We start from the raw sequence: 17,779 nt of genomic DNA, 5'->3' as shown, positions 1-17,779 counted from the left end.
AGTTTAACATCGGTAGCTGAGCGAAGGGCGCTGAGTAGGCTACGGTCAATTATGGAAAACCCTGAACATCCTCTACATAGCACCATCCAGAGACAGAGAAGCAGTTTCAGCGACAGGTTACTGTCGATGCAATGCTCCTCAGACAGGATGAAGAGGTCAATACTCCCCAATGCCATTAGGCTTTACAATTCAACTGCCAGGACTTAAGAACTTTTTTTAAAGCTATTATTAATGCTTTTTGAGTTAGTGATTTAGATGCATATCATATTATACTGAGTTAAGTATTGTATGTAATGAGTTTTTGCTACAACAAGTGTATGGGACATTGGAAAAAATGTTGAATTTCCCCATGGGGATGAATAAAGTATCTATCTATCTATCTATCTATCTATTAGGAAGCACGTTAAAGACTGAATGAGAGGCAGAGAGATTTTGGGCTTTTTAAGAGTGTAATGGATTGCCATTAAGAGAGCAGGGAAGATCAGAAGTTTGAGTTAGAGTGGAGAGTTCTAAGTGGGTTCTAAAGATGGAGGAGAATACAGAAAGAGGGAGAGCCAAGACCACAATAGTTTTGACAGTGGAGTAAAAACTTTAACATTAAAATACTGCTGATTTAGGAAGCCAGTGTGAGACAGCAAACACTGGGAATTGGTGAGCAGGATTTGGTGTGAATTAGAAGAGGGCAGATTAGCCCTTCATTGTGCATCTGATATTAAAAATATGGATATCTTCTGAGAATGGACAACATTATTTTGCCAACAGATTGGTTGGTGCATATAATGAGCCCAATGTTTGTGACTAATGATACCATATTCTGAGGCCATTCATCCCTTCAGCTCTCTTGAGCCAGTAGATTATATCACAGATGATCCATATGCTCATTCAATCTAACTCACTTATTACTGGATCCTTTAATACTTTGCCTAAAATTAATTCCTTATCCTCTCCTCTTTTGAGACATTCTATTGATGGAACGGATTTGGACTGAACTTCCAGCAATTCAGTGGTCAGGTCTATTGTTTAAACTCATACTGGGCTGAAGGTCAGGGAAGATTTCAAATGGCTGATCCTTTCCAAGGTTGGGAACCAAAAACCTGAAATAATTACAATAAATTTGAACTGCTTTGTAAGTACAATTAAATTAAGTATCATATTCTGATGCAAACATAAACAACAGCATCTGATTCAAGGAAATTTTCAGCCACAAAAGAAAATAGCGGATTACTTCCAAAACCTGTAATGAAAGTAGAGTGCAGAAATACGACAGCTGATTATATAAAGCACAGGCTGTGATTCCTTTATGGTAGATCTAGGCCTGGAGTTCCCAGCCTTTTCATGCCACGCAGCAATACCATTAAGCAAGGCATCCATGGATCCCAGGTAGGGTACTCCTGATCTAAACTAACATTTCAGTTTGGTCGAGTCAAGAGGCCATGGTAGTTTGGAGGCTTGAGCACAAAACTATCCTTATCTTTGCAGAGTCTACTGAAGAAAGAAGTTATGGGTGACTACATTAACTCAAAGTTGGCTGGAACCTCTTGGACAGTTACTGACATCTCCAACTTCATTGCAAAGTACCCAGAAGAGGTCCAACATTCAAATCACTCAGCATATACCTGGAGGAATGCTTATAATGAGACAGAAGAGGCAATTCACAAAATATCACATGCAATGGAGGTAAGTTTTATGAGCTCTAATAACTTATTTTTCAGTTCCAAGTCTATATAACATTTCCTATGGATTATGCATATTTGGTGTTGGGATCCAGAGGTAAAGATCCAGTCTGCCTTAGATGAGAACCAGATTTGATCCCTACCTAGTGAGGAGTTCCATTTATTCCCAGTCCTAAAACATTTGAGGCACTTTTCTCTAGAAAATAGAAGCTTTAAGAGAAGGACAGGTGGAGTGTTCAACACTGAGAGGGCAGACCCTTATGTGGTGAAACTAGAAGTAGTGATTACTAAAAGTTTAATAGAGAATTTAGAAGAAGCAATATCCCCTGAAAGTAGCTGGAATATGGGACACACCACCTCAGGAAGTAGTTGAGGTGAATATCATTGAAGGGTAAGTGAGATCATATGCAGATCAAAGATTCCATCTTTAGACATAATTGCTATAAATCTAAGTGGTTTGACTAATTTTTTTTTATTGTATCCTGCCATGTGCAGTTGAGCAGAAGTCAGTTTCTTGTTAGAAGAATATCTGGATCAGAGGACATTCTGGTTTAGGATTGTGTTACAAACAAATGTTGGTATTTAACAACCGATATGCTAATTACCCTCATGTTAACCATAACTTGTTACTATTCCTAGTGCATAAAATGGGACAAATTGGAAGCTGTGTCTACTGAGGAGAAACTAATTAATAAATCCATGGAACTGCTGGATGAGAGGAAGTTTTGGGCAGGGATTGTGTTCCTTGGCTCTAACTCCAACAGTACAAAACCATCAGAACACATGAAGTACAAGATCCGGATGGATATTGACAATGTGGAACGAACAAATAAGATAATGGATGGGTATGGTTGAAACATCTGTTGTCACAGTGTTAAAAGTTGCAATATTTTTAGTTAACGAAAGTTGTGTTGTGTTGCTGCTTTGTGTAACCCTTGTTGCTCAGAACCACTCACGTTCATCTTGCACCCTTTCTCCTGAAGGTACTGGGATCCGGGGCCACGTGCTGACCCATTTGAAGATCTCCGTTACATCTGGGGCGGCTTCTCCTACCTGCAGGATATAATAGAGCACGCAATTATCCGCACGGTGACTGGCAACAAAGAGGAGACAGGTGTATACATCCAACAAATGCCATATCCCTGCTACGTGGATGACTTGTAAGTTCAAGAGAAGTAGATTTTAAACTTCCATTTAATGTGTTTTGCTTTACCTGGAGTACCTGCCATAATAGGTACTTCCCTAGGTGTAGGAGAGAGTAGACAGCCTCCCTGCTGTACTGAATTAATAGTTCAGAACATCAAGAGAATGGAATGCAGTGCTTCCCCCTAGGAAGTCTTTGGGACTCGCATCTAACATCCCACTAACTCACAGAAAATGCTAGAGGAACTCAGCAGGCCAGCAACATCTAGGAAAAGAGTACCGGAGATGTTGCAGGCCGAAACCTTTTGGCAGGACTCACATCCCATTAACATTCCACTGACAACTTTAAGATGAAGGGTATTGAGACAAAACGTTGAATGTCCATTTCCCTTCATGGATGCTACCTGACCCAATGGGTTCCTTCACCAAACTTAAAGTCAAGTCTGTTATCATTAGCACAAGTACATATATGAACAGGTGCAATGAAAATCTCAGTGCTCACCCATTCATGCAGTACAAGTAGCATTCACAAGAACAATGTAAATTAAACATAAATTATACACGATTTATACGAGAAAGAACAAGCAGATACCCATTTTAGTACAAGGTGGTCATAGTGTTTCTAAACTGTAGCCATTTGCTGCTTGACTCAAGATGCAAATCGTTGAAAGGTGACAGCAATTCTTGACCTAGTGATGGGAGATTCAAAGCTTCTGCATTAATAGCTGCAGAAAGATGGTATGGCTGATATGGTTGGGGATCTTCAATGATAGATGTTGTCTTCCTGAGGCAGAGGTAGATACTACCAGTGGTGGAGAGGGGTATGCCTGTGATATTAGGCAGAGTCCACAATTCTTCCTTACATCCCTGTGCAATTGAAGTGACATACCAGACCATGATGCAACCAGCCAGGATATTTTCAACAGTACCTCTGTAGAAGTTTGTTCGAGTGCTTGGTGACTAGATGAATCTCCTTAACTTCTTAAGAAAGTGAAGGTGCTGGTGCTCCTTGCGATGTGTTCTGTCAGGACAGTGATTTCAATCTTTGCTTCAGGTACCAGCATCTGCAGCCTCTTATGTCACCAAATGATAATCGATGTTCTGACGTCAGGCTCAGGAAGTCTACAAGAACCTATGTCTGATGCAGGCAGTAGACTGAGGTTTTCATAATTTTCACAAGAATGCCTTTATGTAGGTGTACTCACTCGTGCTTTGATTTGTGTACTTCCGGGGAAAAAAAATCTTCTTCTTCTGCTGTTTGGCCTTAGGTTTCTTCGCGTCCTGAGCCAGTCTCTGCCTCTGTTCACCACGCTGGCCTGGATATACTCTGTAGCTGTGATAATCAAAGGGATAGTGTACGAGAAGGAAACCCGACTGAAAGAGACCATGAGGATCATGGGCTTGAGCAGTGGAACCCTGTGGGTTAGCTGGTTCATCAGCAGCTTGATCCCTTTGCTCATCAGCGCTGGCTTGCTGGTCGTGATTCTAAAGGTAAGTGGAAATTTGTCAGGTGATGGTTAATAAAAAAAAAGAAAGGTTTTACATTGACTTCATCTTTTGCTAACTCATTCTGGACCACCATTAGCTCGGTAGATGTCACTAGGTAATTGAAGGTGACTGCCAGGAAGAGTGTCCCTGATTCTCCTGTTTTGGAACTACTGACAGTGCTTCAGCTGGGCATCCATGGATGATCCTCCATCCTTGCTTCACAATCCTGGTGTTTGGATTACCGACGAGAGCCCAATGTCTGCTGTAGAGTCAGATGTTTATAGGAATTCAGTGCAGGATTAGACGCTCAGCCACTCATTCCGACTCCACTAACCAGACTGTAACCTCAATTCTATACTTTAAACTCTTCCTGGTAAACACCCTCCCTCCACCCCACCTTACTTTTCAACTATCTATCTACCTCTCTTAAAGATATTCAATGGCGGTAGGCTTATAGAAGAAATGGCATATTTGCGTAAGGTTTCTTTTCTGTTATCAGAAATTGATAAGCATAGGTTCACAAGGATGATTCTGGGAATGAAGGGTTATCATACAAGGAATGTTTTATAGCTCTGGGTCTGTACTCACTGGAATTTGGAAGGATGGGAGGGAGGGTATCTCATTGAAACCTTTTGAATGTTGAAAGGCCTAGAAAGAGTAAATGTGGAAAGAATGTTTCCCATGGTGGAGGAGTCTAGGGCAAGAGGGCAGAGCCTCAGGATAGAGTGGCGTCCAATTAAAATGGAGACGTGGAAAAATGTCTTTAGCCAGAGGGTGGTGGATTTGTGGAATTTATTACCATAGGCAGATGTAGAGGCCAGATTATTGGGGGTATTTAAGGCAGAGCTTGATAGGTTCTTGATTGGACACGGCATCAAAGGTTATTGGGAGAAGGCTGAGGAGGGGGGAAAAATCAACCATGATTGAATGGCGGAGCAGAGTCAATGGGCCAAATGGCCTAATTCTGCTCCAGTGTCTTATGTCTTATGGTCTTCCATCACCCTTTAAGGAAGAGGGACTCGTGACCCTCACAAAAAAAACATAGATGGCACATGCTATATATCTCTAAATGGTCAACCCCTTATTTCTTTAAACAACTTCAAGTTCAAGTTTGATTGTGATTCAACCTTGCACACGAATACAGCTAAATAAACCAGCATTCCTCTGGGCCAAGGTGGAAAACAGCACATATAGCCATACATGGCATATACAGTTGTGAAAGCACATACAAAGAATAATATTAGCACAAGTCCCCGAGTGGCATGGCATAAAGACTGCTGGTGCCTGGGATGTCCTGGAATCACGTTTTTGCAAGAAATCAGCTTGTCTTGTGCTGGGTCAGCCGCAGACATAGGAAATCCAGTTCGTCTTCCAGGAAGCGAACACTGGAGAACAACACCAACAGGAGAGCTGGCGTGCAGAAGCTAACTCCCATCCCAGCACAGGTTTCAGCATTCCTGCCATCTCCACTGGGTGGCTGTAACGGGTAACACTGCAGCATGAGGGCCTGGTTCATGCAGCGACCGAGGCCACTGAGCTCCCTTCACTGTTGGTCTCGCCAATGAACCAATTAATTGGACTTGCAGGATTTGGTATTACCAATGTCCAACAGGGTCTTATGATCACAAGACACATATTTGCATCGTTTGTTGGGCCCAGACAGGTTGCTGTGACTAAGCACGCTGCCATCTTGCCAGAAGAAATTCAAATTTGAACAGAGACCCGCTGGTCCTTTAACCTGTGAGGGCAAAAGGAATATTGATCACCTCACCTGAGAATCACTGACTCTAACTGTGCGGTATTCCCACATTCCTGCAGGGGAAGCATAAATACAAGCTTTGTATTCAAGTCTCCGGATTACTGTGGCCCGTTGACGTCACCAAACTGAAGTGTTAGCCTAGATTTACAATGAGGATTCACAGCTGTTGCTTTTTGTGATCAGCTATGCATTTGAATCATATTTCTACACTTTAATTTCTTTGTAGGTTTTTGAAGCAAATGAGATTAAAATTCAAGTACATGTTTCTTTTTTTAAGAGTCAGCTATTTTCCTTTGGGGATGCACTTCATCTTGGATCAGGTGCTGTCGTTTATGTTTGCATCAGAATGTGACGCTTAGTATTACAGAACAATTCGCATTACTTTAGAATTTGCTTCTCAGTGTTGGATTTTAAATTTTATTTAAATTTCTCTTCATTCTTTATTTTTTCAGGAAGGGAACATCTTGCCTTACAGTAACCCTGCTGCCGTCTTCACATTCCTCGCAGTTTTTGGAGTGGTCACCATCTTACAATGCTTTTTGATCAGCACATTGTTCTCGAAGGCTAACTTGGCAGCAGCTTGTGGAGGGATTATCTACTTCACCCTCTACCTCCCTTATGTGCTGTGTATGGCTTGGCAGGAGCACATTAACTACTCGATCAAAATCTTCGCAGTAAGTAGGCCTTTTCACCACCAAACCTGACTTTGATATTACAAAACCTGTTTTGGAGGTAATATGTTGGCTCTGGGAGCAATATTATCAACACAGTCGTGACTTGCTTGCTCAGATTCAGCCTTTAATGCCTCAAATCAGAAGAAGCAGTTGAAGTAGTTTGTTTCCACAGACTGAAGCAACAAGGTGAATTGAGTCGTATCAGATGATGACCATATCTGTGTATGTTAAGTGACACTGCCAGCAGTTTGATTGTTTGTTGCCTTGCTAATGTATTTTTTTCAAAAAAGCTGAACACTAATAGCATGAGTAAACAGTATCCTTTGTGAGATATACTGGATTTCAAGTGAGTATGTATATATATTAATGACACATAAGTGTATCACTTCATGTCAGTGAAAATCTATTTGACTTTATTACACTTAACAGTGTCCCCACTGAGACCAGTAAACAAAACTGGTGCAACTTGATTTCTGACATTACTGTTTCTATGGGGGCAGTGGTGATCTTGGACTCTGCCTTTCCACTTCCTTGCACGTTTCATTTTGATTAAGGCAAAGCTGAGAGCACTGAACTTGCTTTTTGGAGTTTCCACTTTAGTTACTGATCATCGGTACTGTACCTATCTTGTCCTTGGGATACTGGAAACGCTCCACAAATGGGTGAAGGTTCTTGGAAGTTAATTCGCTGTTATATATGGCACGATAACCAACATATAAGTAATGCATTCTACAAAATAGCGAAGGGTTGATGGAGAGGTGGTTTTGCTTTTGACATGTTGATTGAGGAATGATGAGTTCCTCATGAGTTTGGCTTCAGCTCTCAGCCAAAAGATAGAACTTTCAACAAGATGCAATAACAGGCCCAGAAATTGTGTTCAAACCCATAGAATATTTTTGTGTTTCTTGCTGAATGACTTTAGTTGCACCCAGAGTAGCTCTGACTACAATTTTCAAAAGGAGCTCCTCATTGTTCCCAGCATTGTTGTTAGTGTACATGGCACACACCAGATCAATTTACTGACTGGCTGACCTTCTCATTCCCTTCTCTAATTATATCTACAGAGTCTGCTATCCCCAGTTGCATTTGGCTTTGGCTTTGACTATTTTGCACAGTTTGAGGAGCAGGGAGTTGGTGTCCAGTGGCATAATCTCTTTGTAAGTCCATCGAAAGGTGATGAGTACAACATCACTACATCCATCATCCTGATGATAGTCGACACCTTCCTCTATGCAGTTATGACCTGGTATATTGAGGCAGTGTTCCCAGGTATGGAAACAATCATATCTCTCTTTGTTAACAAGAAAAGCAATTTGTAGTCAATGTATGAAGGAATAATTCTGGTCATCTACCAACACTGAGTCTTCTAAGATTGCTCATACATTTTAAAATCATTTTGCACTATAATAGATGAAATGGTTTTTGATATCTGTTGAGGATCTGTAACAAATCTCACAACAGTGTCTATCTGAAATCAAACCTTGTCTATTTATATCAGCCTATTGGCTCTGAATAACTATCATTCAACATGTACGTAAAAGAAGATGATTTTTTCTTGATAGAACACAATGCATGTATTTTTATTACTGCATTTCTAAAGAATTTATTGTGTCTTGTTTCTAATTCAGGACAATATGGTATTCCCAAACCTTGCTACTTCCCTTTTACTAAGTCCTATTGGTGTGGAGACCCAGTTCAGGATATTAAACAGTCTCCATACGTAAACAGTAAAGATTCACGACGTAAGTGTTTAAGAACAACCTTTGAATGGAAACTTCTTGAAAACTTCTTTAGAACTACTGTATTTATAAAATATTGCTTTCTACATTTCAATGAGCGAACTGATTCAGAACTTGATGAAAGTAAATGATCACCCCAGAAACATTCTGGTATGTGGAATCCAATGCTTGTAGTTGAAATGCACAGTAGCATTTACCAGCTTTACCAGTGAGCTAGGTTGAATTCCTGATACTGTCTGTAAGGAATTTGTACATTCTTCTTTTCTGGGTTTACTCCAGAAGTTCCAGTTTCCTCCCACAGTCCAAAAATATACCAGTTGATAGGTTAATTGGTCATTGTAAATCGTCCAGAGATTAGACTGGGGTTAAATCAGGGGTTGTTAGGTGGCTCGGCTGGAAGAGCCTATTCCATGCTGTATTGTAATTAATAAATAAAATTTAAAAAGTGACTGTTATCACGGAGACAGAGTCTACTGTTCCTTGGATTTCAATCGATCCATTAAATCCAAAGGCCACCTTCCAGAATCCCATTCCAGTCAGTGGTAGGAGCATGGCCAATTGTTGGTGAACTTGCTGATAACTTTCTCTCAGACTCTAAATTTAGCTATCATAGCCTGGACTTTTTTTTCTTGGTGTATTAAGAGACCACTCTTTCAGCTGTTTTACCTTTTATTCTTGTTGCAAATAAATGTTGCAGTATATATTGTGTTGTAGCAATGTATTCAGTTGAGGAAATAGGCATTACTTACTGACCTTGCACTCAGCACTGTAAATGAATGAGAAGTATCTGCATCAAGTCAAACAGTGGGCTTCATTATATACCAGTGTACACAGTACGACTATCTCACAATCTAAAACATGCCATTCACAGAGCTACTGTTGGTCATGAAGATACACCTGTAGAGTGAACGCTGTACTTGCCCTCAGTAGGACGTTTATATATGTGAAGGGAGAAACTCATCCAAATGTTTTCTGATTTTATTTAAGATTTCCAGCACCTATGGGGTATATTTGTGTGATTTTATTGTTTGTGATGAACTTGAGCATGGTCACTAAGTGGTTGCCCAATCTGTCCCTTTTTATTCTCTTTCAGTCTGCATGGAGGAGGAGCCAACTCACCTTCGGCTTGGTGTCTCCATTCAAAACCTGGTCAAAATTTACCGAGATGGCCAGAAGCTGGCAGTTGATGGGCTCACACTGGGCTTCTATGAAGGGCAGATCACATCTTTCCTGGGACACAATGGCGCTGGCAAAACTACCACAATGTAAGGAGATAATGGAAGGAATAAATCCTAGCTTCTTCCCTCTTCCTTTCCGGTCCCAATGAAGGGTCTTTGCCCAAAACCTTGGCTCTTTACTTCTTCCCATAGATGCTGCCCGAACTGCTAGGTTCTTCCAGCATTTAGTGTGCTTACTCTCAATAAATCCTAGCAAGTTATATTATCTTCAAGACTATATTTAAATCATTCTTTGTGTTAATAATACACCCAGTAAATGTTCTGTTATCCAGGACATGCCAAACTTGACAAGTAACAGGTATTCAAGAATTGTATTACACAATCAATGTGTGACATTGTAGAGCAGAGGTTTCTCGCCCTTTCTTATTAAATGAACCCAAGGGATCTGTGATCCCCACGTTGGGAATCCTTGTTGTAGAGGAATCGATTACATAATAAGGACAGTTGACAGTGTGGGTGTACGGAAATTTCAGAGGAGCCGCAGTTTCTGAAACTACATTCAGAAAACCCACTACGGTTATTCACACAAAATGCTGGAGGAACTCAGCAGGTCAAGCAGCATCTGTGGAAAGGAATAAACAGTCAATGTTTTAGGTCGAGACCCTTCATCAGGATGCAAGATATTGAGCACTATTTTTCCAGGGCTTCTCCAACAGTATCTGGATATGCAATAATGTCCGTCACCAAGAATAGTAGGAGAGTAATTACATCAGAAGTCCAACATCTACAGGTTCCCATCCAAAACTACTGAGTGAAAGATACATAACTTTTCCATCACTGTCACCGAGTCCAGGTTCTGAAACATTCTGTTCAACAATGTTCAATCTTTAGCTTTGTAAGCAAAAAAAAACCTTGAACTACAAGATCAGAACATGGCAAATTCCTGTGATCTGAGTATGATCCTTGAAAATCAGAACTGAATTTAAAAATAGGGAAAAACTTAAAATACTTTCATTCCAATGCTTGTCTATTTAATATATATTGTCAGATAGTTTTAGATTTTGTAGCAAGTTTGTGGTACAATTTCTAAAGTTGTCAATCCTACTTGCAGGTCAATTTTGACAGGATTGTTTCCACCAACCTCTGGAACAGCCTATATACTGGGCAAAGACATTCGTAGTGACCTCAATTCCATCCGGCAAAATATGGGGGTGTGCCCACAGCACAACGTCCTCTTCGATCTGTAAGTATAGTTGATGCTTTTTATTTCCCATCTCAGGTGATACCGTTGTCACCGGCAATGCCAGAAATTATTGCCCCCACCCCTCTAAATGCCCTTTGGAAAGTGTGTGGGGGGGGGGAGCTTTCTTGAAAAAAGTGCAGCACTTCTGTGAGGGCAATCTCACATTATTGTTGGACAGGGAATCGTGGTGGTTTGATGTAACCCTGCGGCTTGTCGTGGTATCTCAGTGGACATCCAAGCATGCAGCACACTGCTGTGTGTCAGAATAACAAAGGGTCAATCTGTGTGAGAATCTGCTTCCTCAGAGGATACACATAATTCACTAGAGCTCTCAAGTAATCTTCACCACACTAAACATTCATCATAGTTATCCCATTGCTAATCAGATAATATCTAAATATATAAAAAGTAAGCAATCTCCCTGTGGAGCAATATCAGTCCTAACCCTCCAGTTGGTAACATATCTTTCAATAATGGTCATATTTTGGCCGTCTCTTGATTTCTGAAACTCCTGAAAATGGTTGTAGGAACTGGCAATAGTGATGATTACATACTGTGAGTAGGACTTGTGTCGAGGGGCCATTTTCACCACAGCCCTTGTTGGTAGCTTAGAGAGATATTAAAATGTGATTCATTATGGTTTAACAGTAGTTATGTATCACATAGACTGACACAAGTTTCAAGTCTGCAGGATGTGATAAATTGCTGAGACAATCTAAATTTAGGCAATATGCAGAAGTGAAGAAACCTCAATGATCTTGAAGTTTTGGATCTGATTCTCCGTCAAAGCTAATCACAATGGGATGGAAACAGAGTGTGGAACTAAGCACCTCAGCTTTTGGGTTCTAATTCTTATAACCATTAGTGACTCATTCACACACTCTAACTGCAACTCAGCAGAAGAATGAGGGGTGCCTTCATTGAAACCTATCGAATGGTGAAAGGCCTTGATAGAGTGGATTTGGAGAGGATGTTTCCTTTTGATGGGAGTGTCTAAGACCAGAGGACACAGCCTCAGAATTGAGGGGCATCCTTTCAAACAGAGATGAGGAGGAATTTCTTTAGCCAGAGAGGGGGATTTATTGTCACATGCAGCTGTGGAATGCAAGTTTTTATGTAAATTTAAGGCAGAGATTGATAGATTGTTGATTGGTCACGGCACGAAGGGATATGGGGAGAAGGCAGGAGATTGGGTCTGAGAAGGAAAATGGATCAGCCATGATGAAATGGCGGAGCAGACTCAATGGCCTAAATGGCCTAATTTTGCTCCTATATCTTATAGTCATTTGGCAAACCTGTTGTGCACATAAGGGCTAAACTCTATTTTCAGACTCTAGTTTGCAAGAAATGGCTATTTTCCTTTTTCCCCATAGTTGTTGCCAAATGCTGTGCAAATGCTCTGTTAGTCAGTTTTAACTGAAAGCTGTTATGAATCTGTCAGGCTTACTGTCGAGGAGCACGTGTGGTTCTATGCACGGCTCAAGGGGCTGCCAGCGAAAGACGTGAAGAGAGAGGTGGAGCAAATGGTCCTGGACGTGAAGCTGCCTAGTAAACGCAAAGAAACAACTGACAAGCTTTCAGGTAGGCCTTCCCTCTGTACAATGCAAGGATTTACAATGGGTGGCAATTCATATATTTCATTTACCTTTCTACATTGTACCCTGCCATTGTTCTTCATCAATACATTGTCTTTCTGTGAAGAAACACACCGTGCCTTCTCATCTAGCTCATGTTAAGCTTTGCAGATGTTGTTCTTGGAATTGCCTCAGGACATTATGCTATGTGTTCTATTGTTGTTAAGGGTAGTTTGAATCATGTCTCCTCATCCTACCACCACTGTTTAATTGTAAAAGTGTCCAAAATAATTTATCTGATACTATTTGCCCTTGTGTGTATGTCCATTCAACTATATCCCAAGTGCTTATCTTCCATGGTCAAACACTGAAATCTGAGACTTCGCTTTTATCTCAAGGTGCTGATGATCAGTTAACTTGCTCTACACTACACCATTTCTAGTGCCTGAAGGCCTCCTCTCTTAGGGGTCAAAGTTACTGAGAGTAATCAGGGGAAACAGAAATACCAATGACACGCAGATGCAGGAAATCTGAAACATAAACAGAAAATACTAGGAACACTCAATATCTGTGGGACAGAGAAACAGAAAAAAATCAGGTTGAAGATCTTTCATCAAACATGGGAAAGAGATTAAAAAGATAGCTCTAAGTTACTGAGAAGGTGGCAGAGGGATCAATAGGGCAAAGGGGATAAGATTACTGTGAAGATTGTATTAGTTGTGTAGTCAAGTGGAGTTTATTGAGTTAATTGTTAAACACAGGAGTACATCAACGCAGAGATGCTATGAAAAACTTGCTTGTAGGAGCATCATAGAGACATTGCATTAGAGACACTATTCTCAAGAAAAATAAACATTAAACATATACAAAATTGTACAAGAAAGAAGACAATTACAACAAAATAAAAACAGTATTCAGTGGACCTTGTCAAGAGTTCCACAACAGTACTAAAATGTTTTTAAATTAGTTATACTCACAGCTACATACTGAGTCAAGTGCTCAGTTAGATACTTCTCAAATGCACGAGTGCCTGCCTGCATCTTTGACTCAGGCAATGCATTCAAGTTACACACTACCACTTGAGTGAAAAAACTCTTCCTCAAATCCCCTCTAAACATCTTACTCCCTACTCTAAACCTGTGTCCTTATTGCTGACAATTGTCAGCTGACCTAGGTTCGACAATTCAGTGCACAACTCTTAATCAAAACTTGCACGTTATTGCCTCTGCACGAAGATCAACATAACTGTTGACCCCGGGCCAACAACTTAAAACAAGAATTCTACTGTTCCCTCTGTGCCTCTACTCACTCAGATCACTTCTTCAATTTATAATGCTGAAATCGGGCATGTCCCATTGGCCCACTGATCGATCATTCTTCTCCCAGCCCCTGGCATGGAGGTCTTTCTTGCGATAGTTAACCTTTGGAGTTCTTGATTCTTGTCATTCGAAGCCCGTCATTCTTGTACTCTTTCCTTATCAGTTCAGATGTTGCGTTTTGACCTGGTTGGCTCTGCCCTATCTGGCTAATGTGTGTCAGCTTCCCATTGGCACTGGTCCCAGCCAGCATCCTTTTATTGTCCAGTAACAGCTTCTCTTTGATCTGAATCAGAGTAGGCCAGCCAGTTATTAGGCTCGAGTTACTCTGGCCAGACACAGACTCCTCTATTCATATGTCTATCTTACCAAAGAACACCTCACAGATAAATTCTTGTTTGGAAATTGTCTCTAGTTCAGCCTGATTATCAGGAACATCACCGTGTCCATTTTAAAGCATTTTGATATACCTCTTCCTGAGTAAAACCAGTTCAGAGAACAGCTCACAAAATGGTTACAGAGCAGCATCACAAACTGGCAGCCTCCATTCTTCAGCCACGAGGCAAGAAGACATTTGGTTTGCTGAATTTCATTGTCCTTAACTCATTCGAGTTTGATGTTTTCCTCCATACTTTAATTCCTCCGTGGCCCGCATTATGGGGCAATCCAAAATCAGGTATCACAATATAGTACAGAATTCCGGAGAAATGTATTTAGTAAGAGCTCAGCTGGCGTGTGGAACCTGCTATCCCAAAAAGCAGCTGAGGAAAGTAGCTTAGACCTTCTTATGGAGGTTATGCTGGTGGAATGAGTGAAAATTATTGTGTAGCAAACAAAGACCACCAGAGACCTGTGGAGCCTGTTTCTGTGCTGCAACTTCCATGCAATCCTTATAAAAATGTGGTCAGCTTTATCAAATACTTTTAGGGAAGGTTGATTAATTTACTTATTTATTGAAATACTGTGTGGAATAGGCCCTTCTGGCTCTTTGAGCCGTTCAGCCCAACAACCCCTCAATTTAACACTAGCCTAATCACAATTCAATTTACAATGACCAACGAACCTACCAACTGGTAGGCCTTTGGACTGTGGGAGGAAACCTGAGCACCCAGAGGAAACCTGCGCGGTCATGAGGAGAACATACAAGCTCCTCATAAGTAGAAATTGAAGCCGGATCGCTCTTCTATGAAGCTTTGTGCTGACCACTATGCTACTGGAGGTAATATGTAGAAAAAAAACTCTTTACTTGCAAGTGCCAAAAGGGTACGTAAGGATGGTGGTACTGGTTACACCCTGCCATGCACCAAGACCCACTGAGTGTGTCAATAAGACAATTCTTCCCCCATCATGTTGTAGGGTTCGCTCCAGTTGAATTCAGATAATGCATGAACGAATGAAGGAAATGGTTAAGGCAGGAAGAGCCCTTTGTTTGAAGTTATACACAGGGCCGTTGATTAGTACAATATTGTTGTTGAATTATGTTGTTCATCCTTAGTGCTGTGAATACTCAGATCAAGAGTTCTGACAATTTCCCAGCAATTATCTTACCTTCTGTTTACGTCCTTCATCTTGAATTGGTGAAAATATCAGTGTTCCCCTGTTGCCAGGAAGCAGGTCCATGCTTGCGATGACTTTTGCTCGGACTGGAGACCGTGAAGAAATAAACTGGCCTGCCTCCTGTTGACAGTTTCACCCTCTGACTCGACAGGATACTTGAATTTAGACTGCCAGGAACTCAAGTGTGGCGTCTCTCCAGAACGATTGGAGCAATCTCCTTGAAATACAGCTCGGAATTGTATCTCAGATCAGCTCCAGATGTCAGTTTTATTAAGTGTACACAGTGTTCAGCCATAGGACTGCAGGTTCCTGATGAACTTGCAGTACTTTCATAAGGGTTACTTGAGTTCATTGGCAGCAACAACTGAAAACAGAGTGCCTTTCCTCTCTTGTGAATTGGCTCTGTACTGGAGAGACAGAGAATAACTCATCCCCAATCTCAGCTGCCAAAGGCAGGAGCCAGCCGGGAGTTTTGTTTTATTTTTTTTAATTCCCACCACCACCTCCCTGAACTAAGGGCATACTGTCATCATTATTACCATGATTCAGGTTAGCTAAATCATCCTCTGTGGTATTTATTGCACATAAATATTCAGTCCAGTTGGACTGTCTCCATGTTTATGCACCACAGTGGCCTTTGTCCAATTTACTTCTCTCCACCTGTCAACATACCCTTCCGTTCCTTTATCCCTTACATGTTTGTGCAGCTTCCACTTGTTCGGTTCAATACTACCACTCCCTGTGATATCAGGCCATACTTTGCAGACCTACAATCATTCAGCCAAGTTACTTTTGGTGACCATCAATTCAGAATCCTTTTCATTTTCCTCTCTTTTCCATCACTTCCCCCAATGACACCATTCAACCTGCCAACTAGGGACGGTTTAGAATTGACAATTAATTTACCAGTCTCCATGGTTTGGGGTGTGAGAGGAGACCATAGCATCTCATTGAACCAGTGCAGTCACCAGGGAGAATGTGCAATCTCCACACATGCAGCACTCAATATCTGAATTGAGCTGAGGTTGCTGCACAGTGAAGCAGTGAGTAACTGTTAGCTGTACCACTGTGTCATCCCTTGTCTCACCACTTTAAGGTAAGGAGGTTACCGTGATGCCTTATTCAGTTCTCTAATGATGTCTTATAATTGTGATGCTTAATTAGACCCACCACAATATTAACCAGGTTTTCCAATAGTTTTCTGAATGGATTACCAGTGGTGAAGGAAATGACAGTTAGGAACTCTTCAGCAAATGGTTGTAGCCTTTGGACCAGTAGATCACTCTTTGTGATATCTAGTGGAGACCACGTGTTTCATCTTTTTAACAGGATAGTTCAGCTTATTCCAATTACAGTCTCATTGGATTCGAAAGACATTAGAGTTAACAGAAGCAAATTCTTCTCTTTGAACTGGTAAAAGACAGCTGGGTAAGGATTTAGTCAAGAACTTGCTTAGACCTACCTCTCTATATTATGTGGCAAAACCCTGCTTGCAGGCCTTTGGGAATCCTTCTTCAAGGTGTGATTCTATCAGGAAAATTCCACCCACTTCGAAAGCTCTTCCACGACTCACCACTGATCTGCAAGGGTAATTCTGAACAATCCTGGTGGAGCTGTAGCCTAGTTCCACACAGAATGTCACTTCCCTTATGTTGAGCTCTGATTGTTTAGCCATTGAACACAAGAACACAAGAATGTAGGAGCAAGAGATGGTACCCTGTTCCCTCAAACCTCTCCCAGCATTCAATATAATTATGACTGGTCAGCCCTGAGCCACGTAGCTTCTTCAGGTAAAAACAAAGTACACTGCAGATGCTGTGGTCAAAGCAACACGTACAACACGCTGGAGGAACTCAGCAGGTCGGACAACATCCATGGAAACGAGCAGTCAAAGTTTCGGGCCGAGACCCTTCATCAGGACTGAAGAGGGAGGGGGCAGGGGCCCTATAAAGAAGGTGTGGGGGACGGTGGGAAGGAGAATGCTGGTAGGTGCCAGGTGAAAAACCAATCAGAGGAAAGGTCAAGGGGTGGGGGAGGGGAAGTGGGGAGGGGATAGGCAGGAAAGGTGAAGAAGGAATGTAAGGGGGAAGCACTATGGGTAGTAGAAGAAGGCAGAATCATGAGAGAGGTGATAGGCAGCTGGAAGAGGAGGCAGAGTGAAACTGGAATGGGGGAAGGGAGAGGGAGGGAATTACCGGAAGTTGGAGAATTCAATGTTCACCGGAACATTCTTTGGGTCCTTTATGTGTAAGATCGAATTGTGGAAAAAAAAAGTAAACTTTAAATGGACTATTTAATAAATATTTCTGGATCTACAACTAAAATAGTTGGTTTGCTTAAATGGCTGTGTAGAAGGCTTCTTCAAAGCTGTCACAGTAGCAGTAACAGCAGTAGCAAGGGAAATTGGAGACAAAAGCCCTCATCAGGGGAATTAT

General features: G+C 41.4%; 1 protein-coding gene and 1 long non-coding RNA gene across 3 annotated transcripts in view; one reads left to right on the top strand and one right to left on the bottom strand.

Annotated features, from left to right (window-relative positions):
- The window catches only part of LOC140729168 (uncharacterized), a 60,034-nt gene extending 44,487 nt beyond the window's left edge, over nt 1-15,547 (bottom strand). For both annotated transcript variants that reach the window (XR_012099279.1, XR_012099278.1), the window contains exons 1-2: nt 15,336-15,547; nt 2,630-2,726 (exon numbers count right to left, since the gene is read on the bottom strand). This is a non-coding gene — a long non-coding RNA (uncharacterized lncRNA). The remainder of the gene's footprint in view (nt 1-2,629; nt 2,727-15,335) is intronic.
- The window catches only part of LOC140729167 (phospholipid-transporting ATPase ABCA1-like), a 165,281-nt gene that overhangs the window by 99,322 nt on the left and 48,180 nt on the right, over nt 1-17,779 (top strand). Inside the window, exons 12-21 of the mRNA XM_073048637.1 lie at nt 1,480-1,677; nt 2,313-2,518; nt 2,657-2,833; nt 4,085-4,307; nt 6,516-6,737; nt 7,802-8,006; nt 8,366-8,479; nt 9,570-9,741; nt 10,766-10,897; nt 12,339-12,478. Of these exons, the coding sequence (XP_072904738.1) occupies nt 1,480-1,677; nt 2,313-2,518; nt 2,657-2,833; nt 4,085-4,307; nt 6,516-6,737; nt 7,802-8,006; nt 8,366-8,479; nt 9,570-9,741; nt 10,766-10,897; nt 12,339-12,478 (1,789 nt within the window). The remainder of the gene's footprint in view (nt 1-1,479; nt 1,678-2,312; nt 2,519-2,656; nt 2,834-4,084; nt 4,308-6,515; nt 6,738-7,801; nt 8,007-8,365; nt 8,480-9,569; nt 9,742-10,765; nt 10,898-12,338; nt 12,479-17,779) is intronic.

Source organism: Hemitrygon akajei, chromosome 6, assembly GCF_048418815.1.
Source record: "Hemitrygon akajei chromosome 6, sHemAka1.3, whole genome shotgun sequence".
Lineage (NCBI taxonomy): Eukaryota > Metazoa > Chordata > Chondrichthyes > Myliobatiformes > Dasyatidae > Hemitrygon > Hemitrygon akajei.
Note: the sequence above shows the minus strand (reverse complement) of the source record. Positions and strands in the feature narration are given on the sequence as shown.